This window comes from Opisthocomus hoazin, chromosome Z (assembly GCF_030867145.1).
Source record: "Opisthocomus hoazin isolate bOpiHoa1 chromosome Z, bOpiHoa1.hap1, whole genome shotgun sequence".
Taxonomy (NCBI): Eukaryota; Metazoa; Chordata; class Aves; order Opisthocomiformes; family Opisthocomidae; genus Opisthocomus; species Opisthocomus hoazin.
Window position 1 is genome coordinate 39,649,967 of NC_134454.1, and position 16,697 is coordinate 39,666,663.

The 16,697-nt window shown below is 43.8% G+C and overlaps 1 protein-coding gene across 2 annotated transcripts; it reads right to left on the minus strand.

Moving 5' to 3' along the window:
• Positions 1 to 5,583: 5,583 nt before the first annotated feature.
• On the minus strand, positions 5,584 to 15,511 carry CDO1 (cysteine dioxygenase type 1). 2 transcript variants are annotated; one of them, XM_075411786.1, is made up of 6 exons: positions 15,298 to 15,511; positions 13,344 to 13,421; positions 11,150 to 11,307; positions 8,457 to 8,626; positions 6,959 to 6,971; positions 5,584 to 6,358 (listed from the first exon to the last, which is right to left on the minus strand). In XM_075411786.1, exons 1-6 carry the CDS (start codon positions 15,477 to 15,479, stop codon positions 6,294 to 6,296), a joined length of 666 nt encoding a protein of 221 aa, XP_075267901.1. In that variant the 5' UTR covers positions 15,480 to 15,511; the 3' UTR covers positions 5,584 to 6,293. The 2 variants fall into 2 exon arrangements, with proteins under 2 accessions (XP_075267901.1, XP_075267900.1); XM_075411785.1 differs by lacking the exon at positions 6,959 to 6,971 and having other exon boundaries at positions 15,298 to 15,510.
• Positions 15,512 to 16,697: the final 1,186 nt, after the last annotated feature.

Below are 16,697 nucleotides of genomic sequence, written 5' to 3' on the forward strand. Positions count from 1 at the left end.
GAGAAGCTTGAGTACTTTTCCCGCCTGGTTTAAGAAAGTTTGTAATTGGAATATTGTGCTGCTCTGCAAAATGCTCGAACCACTGTGTTAACAAAACTTCTAAGTCTGGGGAGTCTGCAGATGACTTAAGCTGTGTTCTCAAGGGCTTTGTGCCAACAGAGTAGGGGCCAGAATTCAGGCCATAAGCCTTAACCTAAGAGTTTTATTCTTCCAAGATAGCAGAACCCCAAACTGGGTACAGCAAATCAAAGGACCTTCTTAATCTGAGTTTATGTTGCAGTGAAGCAATGAAGTGAAGTGCAAAAGCAGAGAGGTGTGCTTTTTTTTTTCAGCTGATGGAATAATGTAGGAAGAGGCTTTTCCTCTCACACTTGCCTTCTGTCCGGGGACTCTAATTCTGAATACTTCTGGCCAACATGAAACACTGGATGTTAAAGCTTTTCTCAGGTAGTGAGGGAGTACATTTTCACTCATAAGTCATAGTGTTCAGGGAGGGCCACATTTTGAAGTCTCAGGTAATGAGTGTAAACAGTACTAAGCATTCAGTCCCAGTAAAGGCTTAAAATAAGAATCATTGTTTCAACCAGTGTAAAACTTCATAAGAAGGTTGATGACAGCATTACTATTCCAGCCTATATTGAATAAAGATCTGGCCCAAAGAGGTGATAAGGTTTCCTCCAGCCTCTGACTTTAAAGAAGGTTATTTTGCACATTTCCTTTGGAGCAAGGTTTCGCAAATGCTGTTTTCTTCCCTATGAATATGCTCAGTAAATATTCTCACACCAGCAATCCCAGGACCATTTGGACCCCTGGTTACAACAGAGGAATAGCTACATGCCACAGGTCTGAGTGCCTCCCAGCAGGTTTTTCAATATTTCAGTGAAAGATTCAAACCGTGGCTTCTATAATTGTATGTAACTGGACCTCAGATGAACTTGGCCTTTGCAGTAGCAATAGACCCTTAACATTTACAGAGTAGTTCTCTAATCTCCAGATCTATTCCTGCTCCTCGGGGTGGCCTGTCCTTACGCTTAGGACACACACTTTCAGGGCCATCCTCTGAGCAAGTGATGGACAGGAGGTCGCTGCGCCAAGCACTCACACAGCAGTTTTGCAATTCTCTCAAGGGCAAAGCTTTGTACCTGCCTGCAGGTAGAAACAAGGGAAGAAACATTTTTCAGCATGCCTATTTGATCAGAGTGCTCACTGCAAACAGGTGCTGTGTTTTAGGGGCATCTTGTTCAGCTAGGGAGAGAAGAGAGGGTTTGTTTTTCTGGCTGCTGGTCTCCGAGCTTCCGGAGACAGTGAATTACAAAGAAAATAAAGCACTTTGCATTCACGATGTGATTTAAAAATCAAACAAAAATGGAAAACCATAGATTCTGAGTGTCTGAATATGAATACTCAGTGGGAGCAGAGAACAGGATGTAGCTTTCTTTTGCAGCAGAAATTTTACTTTCTGGTCAGGGAACGTGTTTTGCTCATGGTAGCTTTACAAGTCACATAGCTCGCAGGGAAACTGGCCAGATCAGAGTAGCGTGTGCCACACAACCTTCTTATTTAATTTCTCTAATTATTATGAACTAAGGAAGCAGGCTAATGAAGTTTCATTGCTTAAAAAATACGTCAACTCACATTTAATCATCATGTTTTAAAATGTCTTTCACTATCACTGGACATAGGTCAGCCAGTTAGCTAAACTAAACCTGGGAGAACACAGAGCCCCGAAAGAATATAAATCTAAAACCAAGAGCAGGATGGGCATGAAAAATAAGCCACAGCAAGAGCCAGTGAACAGCATACACACTTTATCTTTGTGGTTCAGAAAAGGATTTTTTTTCCTACTGGGAACTGAAGTGCAATAGAGTTGATTTTGACATTATGCTTTCCTCTGAACCTACAACGACACAAGAAGGAGGCACATCTCAGATGTCAAGAAGCTAGGCTTGAAGATAAAATAGTGTACTCATCTGCCTGTACCAAAGGTTTTCAGTGGAGTGTAAAAGCAAAGAGGAAACTGTTCTGGAAAAGACTAAAGATTTTTCATTATTTGTTAAAAAAAAGCCCAAACATTTCTTTTGTAGCATGCAGGAATGATGATCAATTGGGTTAGAAGAGTTTATTTATCTCTGTTTTGAGGGTTGTTCATCCCTGAAGAAATACAGTGTAAAGTACCCACAGGTTTCAAAGATTTGAGATCTGATTATTGAATAAAGCTTCATACAAGCTACAAGGGTCAGCACTAGTCTTGAAGACCTGCACAATTAATCTATTGTTGTTTTGCTTCCTTTACCAGCCAGAGACGCTGGAGCTACTGTCCACACCCAGAACATAACACTCTGACATTTAAGGACAGCAAAGTCTTTCATGAGCTAAACTGGCAAGAGCAGAATATATAGTATGGTTGAAAAGTACCGAGCTTCACATTCGTCTGCTTGTCTCTGCAAACAGAGTCACTGTAGGCAGGTCACCTCTTTTAACCTTGAGAAGTCTATATTCTTGCAACACAGCTTTCTCTTGGACATCAGAGCAGTATGAAAAAACAATTATAAAGAATAGCACATCTTGTATCTGTGCGATTTAGGGAAAGAAGCAGGGTTACAGATAGGGTGGGTTTTGATTCTGCTGTGTTTCTCTGTATGATGGAAGAACATGAATAATGCTCAGACATGAAGACACTTAACCAAGTGTCACCCAGGCTTAAATAACAAATGGAACTAATTTGTGTATACTAAGATTTTGTGGTGAGTTAGAAAGTAACTCTAGGCTCAATTATCTGCAAAAACATTAAGGAAATGTGTTTATGCAGCAAGGGACTCTCTCCAAGCAACCATTCTTGTTAGAGGCTTCAGAGCTCCCACAGCTCAGCACAGGGAGAAAAAGAGCTGCTCACCTCTTGTTTTACATAGGTGAAAACCCCCACAACAGGTCCTGGGTTTCTGTGAATCTAGTGCTCAACAGCCACAGCCATACAGACGAGGATGGCGTTTCCATTCCTGGAAGAGTCTCTGTTGTCAGCTTTTCCTTTGTGTATGGCATATGCCATCCGAGGGACTCTTTGCTACAGAACCTTCCCATGTGAAACATGTCTTTGATAAACAATTTATCCTCTTGCAAAATTTCTAATAATGGCTCTCCAAAACAAAAACAAAACCACCAAACCCTTGCAATCTGCTGAATTCATGTAAATACTGCACTTCATTCCACTCTTGGCATTACTTTGCCTCACTATGTCTTTCTGTTGAATCTCCTTTACTGAAATCTTAGTTAATGCACCAAAGCATAGTTAGACAGAGTTCCTCCTACTGTTGCCAGGCTGAATGATTCAGAAGTATTAATGGCTTAGGGCAATATCTCCCACCACTGAAGGATCTTAGCTGTAACCCAGGTAAATGCTAAACTCTTCAATTTACAGTGACACTGCTCAATAGCACCTTCCCAGATGAAAGCATATGAAGCACTAAACATCTGTTCACTGCCCAATGAAAGCTAGTTGTCAGCCGACAGCATACTGCTACCTCATCAGCTGGCCAGTTAGCACTACTCCAAAGCTCAAGTACTTTCATATGCTGGAAGGTTTGGCTGTTCAGCCATAATAATGCGCAAATACTATTTTGCAGTTACTGGTTTCTATGTTTTAAACCAGCACAGGTTATGTGAACATATTTGTGTAAGTGAAAAAGTGACTCTATTTCTTATTATATTGCTTGGTATTATTGATTAAATATTGCTTTCAATAGGTATTAGCTTTATGCTCATGCCGTACAGAGCACAAGATGCATATCTAGTGCTTAGGAAGCAGCAAAGGTGGCAGCTGTGGTAGATGTTCAAAGGACTCTGGACTCAAATAACAATTTCTCTTGAGGTTTCCTGTATTTGTGCCCTTTATGTTGGATAAGCTACCCCCTTATGTTTCTGGTATGGCGGGCATAAGTGCCTAGAAAGTACCTTGTTCTGAACCACTGAAATTCCTCCATTATTATATGCAATGTATGAGATCATGCTTACCGTGACTAAACAGTGTTTGGGACAACTTGGGTAGACAGTTGTTACCTCTTCTGCTTATATTTCCTCTGCCTCACTTGCTAGGCGTGTGTGTGGCTGGCTGGAGTACTGCGTAAGCTTCTGTGTCAATGGATCTTGGTCCAGCTAGCTGCTGTCAGCGCTGCGGTTGCTTCTTGGCTGTCTCTCTGATCTTTCCAGTTCCCACAACCTGACTGAATGTATGATCTACAACCTATTGGGTTTGTCTTTTAATTTTACCTAGTAAGCAAATCATGATGAATACGCTGCATTTGAAGATAGTTGACACTGCTCATCCCCTGTGAGAAGGGGTAGGAGGACAAGAGGCAATGGATGCAAACAAATACAAGACATTCTGTCTAAACAAAAGGCTTTTTCACAGTGAGGGTGGTCAAACACTGGAAGACTTTGCCCAGAGAGGCTGTGGTGCCTCCATCCTTGGCAGTACTCAAAACTGAACTGGACATAGCCGTGAGCAACCTGCCCTAGGTGACCATGCGTGAGCAGGGCAGCTGGACTGCCAACCTCAGCTCATCTCTGCTGCTGTGACTCTCTCACAACAATCTGAGCCATGACAAATTAAGATGATCAAGCCCAACATCTGGCTTGACAAGGTATTTCATGAATTGGTTCCTCGTGAATGAGAAAGAAACAGGCTAAATGCTGGGGTGCGCTGGAGCCCAGCAAAAGCACAAGGGGATTCTTTACGCCTGCAGTGTCATTGCTTCTAATGCTTCTTCCGTTTTTGGGCTGCACGTTTAGCACAGCCTCCAGGTCCACCTCTTGCAGACAGTCCCCACATACTGCCGATGCTTATCTCTGTTCTTTTGCCTTTAGGCCTGCTCTATCTTTTCATTTTTCTTCTTCACCTTCTATGCCCCCTTTCTTTCTTCCTTCCTTCCTCCTCTCCTTCCCCCCCCCCAAAAAAAAAAAAAAAGAAAAAGAAAAATAATATTGCAAAGCACCTACTGCTTTCCCACTGGCCTTCAAGGAGTAACTGCAGCCCAAGGGCATAGATTCATTAAAAAACTGTTACACTGCTCAAACTTTTTCTGGAAGTTTGACACAGCCTCCCTGGAAACAGAGTCTCATAAGGTAAGTATTTTCTAGGCTTCTCAATGTGGAGAGAAATATGTAACTCATCTAAAAAGGATACTGTTAAACTTCTGCCTGAATAACCAGCAGTCACCTGCAAGACTAGAAGACTTGCTACGCATTCTCTACTTGTCTTACGTTATTAGCTGCATTGAATGAATGTGATAGCCTCAGTGCGGGCAGCTTTGCTGATTTTGATATGTTTAATTAGAGTTAACTTTTTTCAAGATCATTCTTTCCTTGTAACTAAATCTGGAGGATAAAACTAAGCACCGGTGAACTCAACAGCAGAACTCCCACCAACTTAATTGGGATCAGGATTCTCTGAATATTTGAAATACTTCCAACTTTTTAAAGCCTTTTCTAACAGTGTATTGCTTGAAAAAGACTTAGATGTTCAGGACGAACGTGGATTTTGGTCAAGTGTGACGAGTTACCAGGAGAAAAAGGCTGAAAACTTTGAAATCTGTGCACGAAACCAGTTTTATTTCAGTTACCTTCTTCAGTAGCTATACAGAATACTTTGGAAACTGGACATTAGCTGAATTAAGTATGATTAGTCTTATTAAAAAAAACAAATCTCTGCCCAATCAGTTTGAAGATCATTGTGCATGAAGCATTTCGCTGCTCCTATTTAAAACAAGATCTGACAAATGAAATTGTAAAAAAACAAAAAGTAAAAAATGCACAAAACTGTCAAAATTGCCCAGAGCACAAAACCTAGAAGACTTAATAAACAACAACAAAACAAAACAAAAAACTTGCTGTTAATTCTATCTAGTGTACTACCCCTAGGTACAAGTGACTGGAAGCTTAGATGTTTACATAGTTATTAATTACACTGAGAGCATACATACATGTAGGCTTATTAAGTAGTGTCAGACAATGTTTAAAAAACCTATTTCTGATATTCTCAGTGTGCTATCAGAAGAGGAATTAAGAGGAGCCTAGAATCAGAAAACAAACTACTTAATTCTGACAGAAGCCTAAGAAAAGGCATCTAACCTCTGAAGTAGTTTATGGCACTAGTTAGCTTAGTGTCCCATAACTGGCATTTGCTCGGGGAAACTGCGAGTGGCCTGGAAGCTGCCCTAGTGTACTCCTGTGTACAAGGTATAGACATACAGCTGGCTGTCGGCCTTAGCCATGCGAGTCGTCTGTCCCTGGTTAAACATTCAGCAGGTCTTATGCAAACGCGTGCTGGTGCTTCTCAGTTGTTCTCCTGCGGCACTGCTGTGGCCTAAAAGGAAAGAGGAGAGGTTGATATTTCAAAGGAAAGAGACAGTCACTGCCTGCTTCATGTTCTCCGCATGGCCCTTTATTCCCAGAGCAGCACAGCATCTTGAAACACTCAGCGCATTTATTTTCAGGACTCGTTGCCAGAGTTTTATAGTGGGCACTGTGCACCGGACAAAATCACACCATCCATCGGCTCTGTGTGACCACAAGCAAGCCCATGGCAGAAGGGACAGCTGAGGAGGGCTTCCTCCTCTGGGTTGTCGTCTCTCCCCAGTACTCTGCTCCATTTTGACAGAAACTGCTTGAAAGTCCAGCTTGGAAGAAAAGTTGCAAAGAGAAACCATCTCCCCCAGCAAAACTCCTGGCAGCAGGAACTGATGTGCTTTGACACCCAAGACAAAAATCACTTTTCCCTCAGTGAACTTCCATGTCAGTATTCTCATGGTTTGTACCTGAACTGTGTAAACAGTTACTTCCACAGGCAAGTCCTTGGACATACTGCACACTATTTTAATTATTAGCCCTATATAACTTATTATGTATTTACTGTAGAGTTAGTTAATTAAGATTTCATCATTGCCAGAAGCCCCTATGGATTTACCTGTGTGTTTTAGCTGCAGAAAAATTTAAGACAAAGAGGAAGTACAGAATGTGCTTTAGCTAGGCAGATCTTCTCGCTCATAAAAGATACACAAGTATACTTTACATTACTCTCTTGGTATTTTTAACTTCTAGCTCTCTGTCTTCCTACATCCTTTTGAGATCTGGTAGGTACAAGAAAGTTTGATTTTCCAGTCAGCTTTCCAGAAATCCTCACGGAGACGAGAAGTTTTTTGTAGCATGAAGTCATTTCAGGCAGATGGATGGCCCAGACTTGCTACCACTTTCGCCCTTACTGGAATTCTATTTAGAGGAATTGATGACAGAGAACCAATGATTAAGATTTACCTCTCTCCTGTAAGCCAGATCCAGTTTCCCACAAAAGGTACAAACACTGCCAGATGGTTACAGATCAAGAATAGGAAAATAGTCCAATTCAAAACAGGTAGTCTCGCTTGCTGTCTTACATACTTCATATTCGATAAACAATTAAAACAAAAAGAAAGCAAGCAAACACTGAATTCTTGCGTGAATTTTGTTCAACAATTTTCCATGTTAATTACCTTTAAAATCTGAATTATAAATTTGAGTTTACTTTCTCAAGAACCTTTAAAACTCAGGAAGGTCAAAGTTTGTGTTTCAGCTGTTTGGTAAAGTTGTAATCATGTAATGTGACAAGCTTCAAAGAAATAATTTACATGGTACTCATTGATTATATAAAACTTTAACTGGATCTTACTAAGGGCTCACTCCAGGAAACTCCTGAGCACTGAATTTCTGGCTTCAGTGAAAGTGTTCTGTATCTAACAAAACCAAACAGTCTTTGAACCTTTGTGGCTGAACATCAAGAATCTGTCTTTTCTTCTCGTATAAGCAGTTATGTTTCCCAACGCATGGAAGAGCACTAAAAGGAACCCTATTAAACTCTCCCAGATGTCCTAGCTTGGTCGCCCAAAGCTGATCTTAAGATTTCTTTTCTATCCAAATAAAATCTCATGCCATTGCACAAGAATGAGACAACAGCCAACCAGCCTACTCTCACTGTCAGAGCAAGTCTTTCTGTGTTAAAGTGTTGATTTTAAAGAATTACATTAAGTTTATTAAAGACTTCTTTACTTTACAATAAGCTACAAGGTTTAAAACAATTGACTTGAAATGTGATGCTTTGTAGCAGGAAATATTACACTTGACTGAAGCGGGCCAAACCAATGTAGCTATTTCACAGTTTTCCATTGACTAGGTTGCATTTACCATCATTTGCTGCCCGAAGATGCTTAGCTAGTAGCAAAATTCTCACTAATCCTCTTCTCTGCTGGGAACCAATCTCGTGCTGATGAAGGGGAGGCAAGCTACAAAGCAGGGAACTCCACACACAGGGAAGTGCAAATGAATGACTCCAGTAGTATTTGGAAACAGGTTTTACCATGGTCCTAGGCAGGGATGCCCCGCAGGGGCTCAGGGCCCCAGGCCGGGCGGGGAGCACACTGTCTCGTACTTACGCAGAGAGTCCTCTCTCCAAACTGGCTGTAGAAGGTCATCTTGACTTTGTGCTTGTGTCCAGTCCTCTGGTCAAAGGTGTTACAGCTGTCGAAGGGTGGACTGTACAAATGCAGGCTAACAGCAGACTCTGTGTGGCTTATGTTCTCCACGCGGTGCAGGCCAATGGAGTCTACACCAGTGAGGGCATGAGACGAGAGGTTGTGTTAGCGGGAAGATACAACGATATCTCAGGAGCCTGCAAAAATGCTTTCTAAACTGAAACTTGTGAGCAAGCCAGCTAGGCATGCCTGCGCTTCTCTGGGCAATGACTAACTCGGTACAGGGATTTTGACTGCTGTTCTCTAGCACAGACTCCTAGATACACTGGTAACTCAAAATACGTCATTGCCTTCCACACTTCTTGCAACTTCTGGATTATCTGCTACAGGATAAAGGCCAACAGAAATCCAGAGAAACTCAGAGAAGGCCATGCTATCAGTAATTTTCTAGCTATTGTTCCCAAAGGACTTCACGGTTATTTACTGTCCTAGGAGATGCTGTTGTTGTAGATGCTCCAGAAGCATGATGGTTTGTGTTTCTAAAAATTAGCAAGACATTTTACAGGGAAAAAGCTTTTGTATTGCTAATTCTTAGCCTGGTAACAAGAATATTGGCCACATTCAAAGTCAGCTATGAGCATTTGGGGCATGCACTTTTGGACAGAGATACAGCTGTCTTCTACTGTTAGGCATCTGTTGCCTAATGAATCCTTCCAGTTTATTAGTTTGGAGAACAGGCTTTTCATTTGTCTGCTCTTTTGACTAAGGTGACGAATTAGTAGTGACTGGCATACTTCCAGACTTAACTGAATAGCAAGCATAACTGAACACGTAATAAAACAAGGCACTGTCTGTTGCAGGGTTGCTAATGAAGTAATGGCATTTTCTGCGACAGTGGAGCTGAAATCGAGCTACTATGTAAAAATGTAACGCAAGAAGAATCACATATACAAACCAAACCATTTCCATTCTACACTTCAGTGGAGTTTTTGAGTTGCTTAAAAGAGACCTTGAATTTAAATTTATGACCCTGCTGTAAAAACAACTCAGGCCTTTGTACTTGAATTAATACGTTATATAATACCTAGACCTGTATTGTGCAATATAGGCATGATACCCTGAGAATCATGAGTACACTCTTAACTCTAATACATTTGAACTGTAAGCCCTAAGTGTCGTCAACACAGTTTATCCAAATAGAGGACATACGGGGGAAAAAGTCCTAAATCTGTGCTCAACTAATGGGAGACTCCAATAAACACTGTTTAGTGGGTTCTAACTTTAAAAATAAAGTACAAGGGCAACCAAGAAGCACGCAATAGAAACATGAAGGTCACTCGCTATTGAAGTAATTAAGGCAATCAACACACTGTCAGTGTTTTCCTTCCACTTGTTTTATCCGTTTCTTTTAAACCAGAACATCTGTTACGAAACATGGCAAAGATCCAAACTGCCTCAGAGAACTGGACACCAAATTTGCTTAAAATGACCAAGGAAGCTTTGGGTCAGATGCACACAGGGTGCAAGTGCTTGCACCGGAAAAAAAGCACAGGTAGGAAAACTGACTGAGCCTGAGAACCCATGTTGCTGCCACGGGAGCATCAGCAGGTGTGTCATGCTCCTTCTTGCATTTCCTGTCCTACAGATTTTGTGTTTCCATTTCGTGTGGCATACCCTCAACAGAGGGCTGAAGAGCACTAGTCTTTCCTCCCCAGCGCCCTCTCCCTGGCTCAGTCCATAACCCAGCACGAGGCTCCCTCCAGCTGGGGAGTTCCCAAGCTCAGCCCCACAAGGTGCATGCTCCAGTTTTTCACTCATCAGATAAAAGGCAGACGGCCCCCTGGTTCGACGCTTTGCTGTTGTTCTGCTGAACTCATTGCTGTCCAGCATGATGTGCAATGTCTTTCACAGCATCAGAATAAGTTACCCCCAGCTGGCCACTCCAGGACGGACTCCAGCATTAGCAGAAAGTGGTGGTAGGTACAGATACCTGTCATGGCATGAATTTAGGTGCATAGGGAGCCTTACTGGTGGAGACTTAGTTGTCCCTCAGCATCTGTGGAGTCTGGCAATTTTTTCCTGGATTGGGTAGACTTAAGCATTTCAACTCTGCTGGCGCTGCACTTCAGCACTACAGTTTTTTGTTGATTCAGACAAGAAGTAGCACTGAGGATCGGGGGTCTCTGCTCCTGCCTGGTCAGTTCATTCCATAGACAGCTTTTACACTTTTGACCTAGGATTTACATGACTGACCAAAAGGATCATTTCATTGAGAAAATGAAGCCGATTAAGCTATCTAGTCTTTAGTTCACTTATTTCTCACAAAATACTATTGAAGGTCTATGTTTGCAAGCAATTTCAGGTAGTCATTAAGGACACAGTGCTGAAGGCTCCTTGGTCGGGGGGACATACCCAGCTTATTTAAGTATCAAGCAATTGCTGCAATGTCTTAGAATTAAGAGGACTTTTTTTGTTGTTTATTTTACTGAATCTAAATACAGGTTTGTGCAGAATCTAGAAAGCCGCCTTCTTAAACTGTGCATAAAGCCCCTTGGTTTATACCGTTAAAGGTGGGATACTATGAAGCAGATGAACTCCTCAGTTAGGAATAAGACTCATGGATGGTAGTTGTCAAAACAAGCTTAACAGCTTACCATTAATGTAGGCACATTGATTTTCCCTCAAAACTCGTTCCGATTTCTTCGTCATTTCACCATTCCCTTTTTTCTCAGGCCATTCAAACAGAGTCTCCTTTAGATTTCCCTGGAGGATCTTCATAAAGCAGTGTGAGTCAGTGTGATCATGGATGCTGCTATATATATAAAAAGAATAACCAAAGTCAGTGTGATATACATATTTGATTTCAGCACTGCAAACAGGACAGATGGCATAGCATATGAAATGCCATTGCCCATGGGTCACGCACAAAAATTCTTCTGAAAAAAAAAAACATTCACAGCAAGTAAGGTACGCCTGCTTAAAACTGCTACTTTAGAAATGTACTGAGGTAAGATCACATACAGCAGGACTTCGAGAACAGTCAGATACTGATCAATCTATGACTTTGCCACAGAGAAATACAAAGGAAGTCTGGAGAAAGGAAGAGGACAGAAAAATTCTTCATAACACAAAAAACTCTTGTGGGCCAAGAAAAAAAACCAATGCTTCCCACTGTGACCCCAGGCAGAGGCTGGTAGAAACGTGCAAGTATACCTGACATTTGCAGATCCACCATGCTCACTGCCGAAACATACGAGAAGTGAGCTACTTCTGCTTAATTTCTATGGTCTCTTTACTACTGGGGTGCACAGGCATTTGTTCAAGAAAAAATGCTGCACCGCTCACTCTGACAGTACTAAGTAGAACCAGCTACAGTAAGCTGTTAATTTCACCAGTTTGGCAAACCATGAACAAAGCAGCAGGATCTGGTACGATTTGTTTGCCTGCTGGATCTGTCTCCTTGTCCGAAGCATGTTTTAATTGCTATGCTTGGAGACATCTGGGCTGGATATGCAGTTTAGTTTTGGCTTTATTGTTGGGGTTTTTTTTTGTTTGTTTGTTTGTTTTTTTGTTTGTTTTTTTTTTTAATTAGAGGACTAACTGTTACAGAAGTCAACGGGATTAGGACAAAGGGAGAGCTCTCCACCCATCGGGGGCGAAGAAGAAGGGGGAGAAAGGAGAATTTGACCCTCCTGGAAGTACAGTGCTAATGAGTTTCTGTGAAAAACGTGGTACTTGGACGTTACTGTTTTCAGTAAACAAATGTCAGGGCTTCTTACAAACTGAGATGCCAAGAGAGACAAGCTTGCTTCAGGCACAGAACAGTTCACAAATGCCACGTTGTCACGCTCCTTCCACAAGCCATAAGAACAATCTGATCCTTCTCATGAAGGAAGCAAAAACAACTTGTGGTCTCAATCCAGCTCTAGCAAATGCTCATCCAACTCAAACACAGTTTGACATAAATTACAGGCTTTGTGGGAATAGCCCAGAAGGAATAGAGGTGCTGGGCTTGGTTCCTGTATCCCTCCGAGCATAGCGTAATGGCATCCCCTAAAGAATACTGTAAATGCTCAACTGCACACTCAGTTAAAACAAACAAAAAAACACTCCGACATCTCCTTAGGTTTTCTATTTATATGCGAGCATCTTCAGTCAAAACCTGCGAGTTTTTTTTATTCCGTATTTGTTTCAGCCAACGTTTTGTGGAAGACCCTCCAAGGGACAGATCATGCCCTCACGTCTGTGGGACTACGCAACCCAGCGTACCGTCTGTGTACACAGCGCCGGAAGACACATCAGCAGTGTGGTCCGCTTTGAGGGAGAAGATGGGATGCGTGAACGTAAAGAAAGCCAAGTACTCCTGGAAAGGGGCTCCCTGCTCACAGCCTGCAGTCCTAACCCAGACCTGCTTTTCTCATCTTGTTGCAGAGGCGGGAGCTAAACACCACGAAAAAACAGACTATTTAAAATGCACCAAGTCCTGCCTCTGCTACCAAGTGTTGTATGGGTCTGTTGTATGGGACAGGTTGAACAGGCTCTGTTCAATCCATCCTGCCCACAGTACCTGCTCTATCTCTGGGACCAAAAACTTCCTCTGACCGATTTGGTAGATAAACAGAGCATTTTTAAAAGAGTGCTCTAAGAATGCCCATGAGGTACGAACTTCCAAAAGACACAGCAAACATTCAGCACTGCTGCACCAATAGGATCTCTGCACTGCTTAGTTTCCAGACACTTTATGATAGCTCACAAAGGGCTGATGATTATTCTTCTCTTTTTGTGTGACAGCAAAAGATACGGTGGCTTTATATCTGTTTGCTAAAACCGTAGTCTTTGGATACGAACCTGCCATGCCCTTCACCCCAGCACAAGATCATCAAGTTGAACTTTCCATTTCCATTGTCCACAAGATTTCTTGTATACCTGAAATACAAAGTGTTTGCTTTTTACTGTACTGATACGCCTATAAAAGACAAAATTATACAAACAGATGTATGAAGGAAGCTTGTGACATAAAAATCCTTTTTATTCTTTCTCTTGAAAGCCAAGTTTTACTTGGAAAAAAATGAAATTGTATTTTTAAGCTTCTTTTTTTTTGTAAGAACTCTTCCTCTGGGAAGAAAAAAACGCACATATTTAATATTTTACAATCCTATTGCTTCTGAATCGCGTAGATGATTGGAGCTTGGGAACTGCGAGTCCGAGACAAGAGTGGTAGACAGGATCAAATCAAAATAGCTATTGAATGAAGTCACTTCAGCAGCTGGCTTATAATTAGAAACAGAGGACTGCACTGAAACAAGAAAAATACATGGTTACATTCCTCTGCAGTTCATTTTCAGATATTCTTGGCTTTCCTTCTGTTACGCAGTGCTCATTCGTACACAGCCAAAAAACCAAAGAAATAAGATGTCAGCCTTTCTGTACGTGGTCCTCCAACTCTGTTCCTGAAAGTTCTGTGTCTTGTACTCTAGCATTCGTGTGTAGATAAAACACCTGTGGGGTAACTTCTGCCAGTACCTACTTCTAAACAAAGTTTCTGAGAGCAAAATTTCTTAAAAAAATCTTTCACGTGCTAGCTTACAGTCTTGCTTCTACAGGCTTTTTGTCAACATGTGTGTTCGAGACTGTGATTTGCTTTCGGGGCTTGAAAAGGTCTTTTAATAGCAACATCTTTTGTTTGTTTCCATGTACTCTCCTGCAAGCCTCCCTCGAGCTGCCGCTCGTCTCGTTATATTGAACAGTTCACTAGAGAAAGGACTGGGGTTTTGCTCTATACGTTACGTTTCCGTAGGGGGGCTCTTCTGATTTGGCGTTGGTGCGTCTAGCTGTTAGGGTGCAAGTAACCCAGCGGGACCTTCTGATTTCATTTGAGCTTTAGTCATGACTGTTTGCACTTTACTTTGCCAAGTAAAGCAAATACTTGCGCTGATGACAGGACACCTCACTCTCGCCTAAAAGATGCAAGCAGGGACACAGAGAAAGCGTGCTGATGCCAGCCGAATGTTTTTTAATTAGTTTCCCCATGAAACCACTCTATTTTACTCAAGATAGGATGCTCACAAAGAATTACCATCAAAGCACAGCATGTATATCTATATGCTGCCTCTTAACACATCCACGATCTGTGTGTATATTAGGTACACATATTTTTCCTGTGATGTCAGACTATAAGCAATCAATGCTGACATTACAGTGAACTTTTCAAGTGCTGTTATTTCTGTACAGCAGGTCTGGCCAGCCAAAAAAAAAAAAAGGGAAAGGCTGCCGTGCATACTTCTAATGTTAGCACACTTTTGTTTTTCAGATTCTTCGTTTCCCAAGTTGCAAATTTTGTGATTTGTTCCGAATGGAGGACGGTCAACACGAGGTGAAAGTAGGCTAGCAGAAGTCAAGCCAGAACGACACTTTCAGGGTCGCAAGGTTGAAAGGAAAAGCTTGGGGGGGGGTTAGGTTTCTTTATATTTAAAGGAAGCGCTCAGATAAAATGTGTTTATATTGAAGACGGGGGAGCCACCAGTGGCGGGGAATAACCTGGCTGTTAGCAAAGTACGAGCAGCTCGAAACCCTGACAGGTATTTTCCTTCCTCTCAGCAGCCAAAAAATAAAACCCCTCGACCTGCGTTACCCCGGAGAGGGAAGGGATTGAAGGAGCCGCTGCACACCTCGGAGGTCCCTCGGGTGCGGGTCGGCGGGGCCGGACCCGCCGGGGGGAGGGGGGGGTACCTGCCCCCTGGCGGGTCCGGCCCCGCCGACCCGCACCTGTGGGACCGTCTGGTCGCTGCTCTGTGTCTCGTACCTGTACTGGTCGAATTTGGCGTACCGCATCCACTCCTCGGGGTTGCTCTCGTACGACTCCATCAGCTCCTGCACCTCCTCCACGCTGACTTTGTCCTCGGCGAATATCCGATGGAGGACGCGGGTCACCTCCTCCAGGCTCCGCGCCTCCTTCCACATCTCCGTTTGCACCGGCTGCTCCATCACGCACAGCAACCCCCCAGCCCCCCCCCCCCCCCCACCCCTTCCTCCGTCTCACTTCGGACGGTCCCCGCCGCCTGCCTTTATGCGCCGGGAGGCACGGCGGAGCCTACCACCGCCCCGGCGGGCGGAGGGGCCGGGCGGCGGCGGGCGGGCCCCGGGCAGCCGTTCCCCCGTCCCCTGGGAGCGGAGCCTCGCACCCACGGGTTCCGCCGACCCTCCGGCCGCACCGGGCGGGGGCACGTCCCCCGTCAAAAAAAAAGCGTCTCGGGGGGGGGGTGTCGGGACGCTCCCTCTCCCTGACGGGGCTCCTGGTGAGGGCATCTCCATCCCCGTCGGCTCCCAGGCGGAGAAGCTGCACCGAAGGGGTGTTGTTCCGAGGCTGGCCTTGCTAAAATACACCTAGAATCACAGAATCATTAAGGTTGGAGAAGACCTCTAAGACCATCGAGTCCAACCATCCACTCAACACCACCACCGTGCCTGCTAAACCATGTCCCGAAGTGCCACATCTGCCCGTGTTTTGAACACCTCCAGGGATGGTGACTCCACCACCGCCTTGGTCAGCCTGTCAAATAGATGCTCCACCTGAAAGCAAAACAAAACACCCCGGCAGCTAAATCTCACAGAAGATTGCTGGTGGGGGTGACATTAACACAGCCTGCCCGCTGGAACTGCCGTCCCTCGAAAACCCTGCACTCTGCAGTCGCACCTAGGGCTGCTGCAGACATCAGCACTCCGTGTGGCACCTCCAGATGTGGTGAACGGGACAAAGGAGGCCAGGCTGAGGTGACAGGCCATCCTCGCACTCCTCAGTCTGGCAAACCGATACACAGGCTGTGGAGCAAGCAGGTGCCACGCCAGCCGCCTGCTTTTCCGGTTCAGCTGTTAACAGCGTGTTATTAGCCATGAATTCTGGCAATGGAATTCTCTACGCGTCATAGAATTCTGTTCTAAAAAATCCATCTTTTCTTTTCCAGCTATTTAGGGTCTGCCCGATGACTGTCGGGCTGTAAGCACAGAGATCGGTGCTGTGGTCTGCTGTAGCCCAGAGGCCTAAAGGTGCTTACAACACTGCAGTTTGCCATTTCCCTCAGAGACAGTTACACCCAGGGCTTTCTAGGGCGCCTGCTTTCCCCTCCCTCTTCCTGACCTGCGCATCAAGCTGGTGTGAGAAAAACAAGCACCGTTAATACTGCAGCTACAACTCGAGAGGCTGGA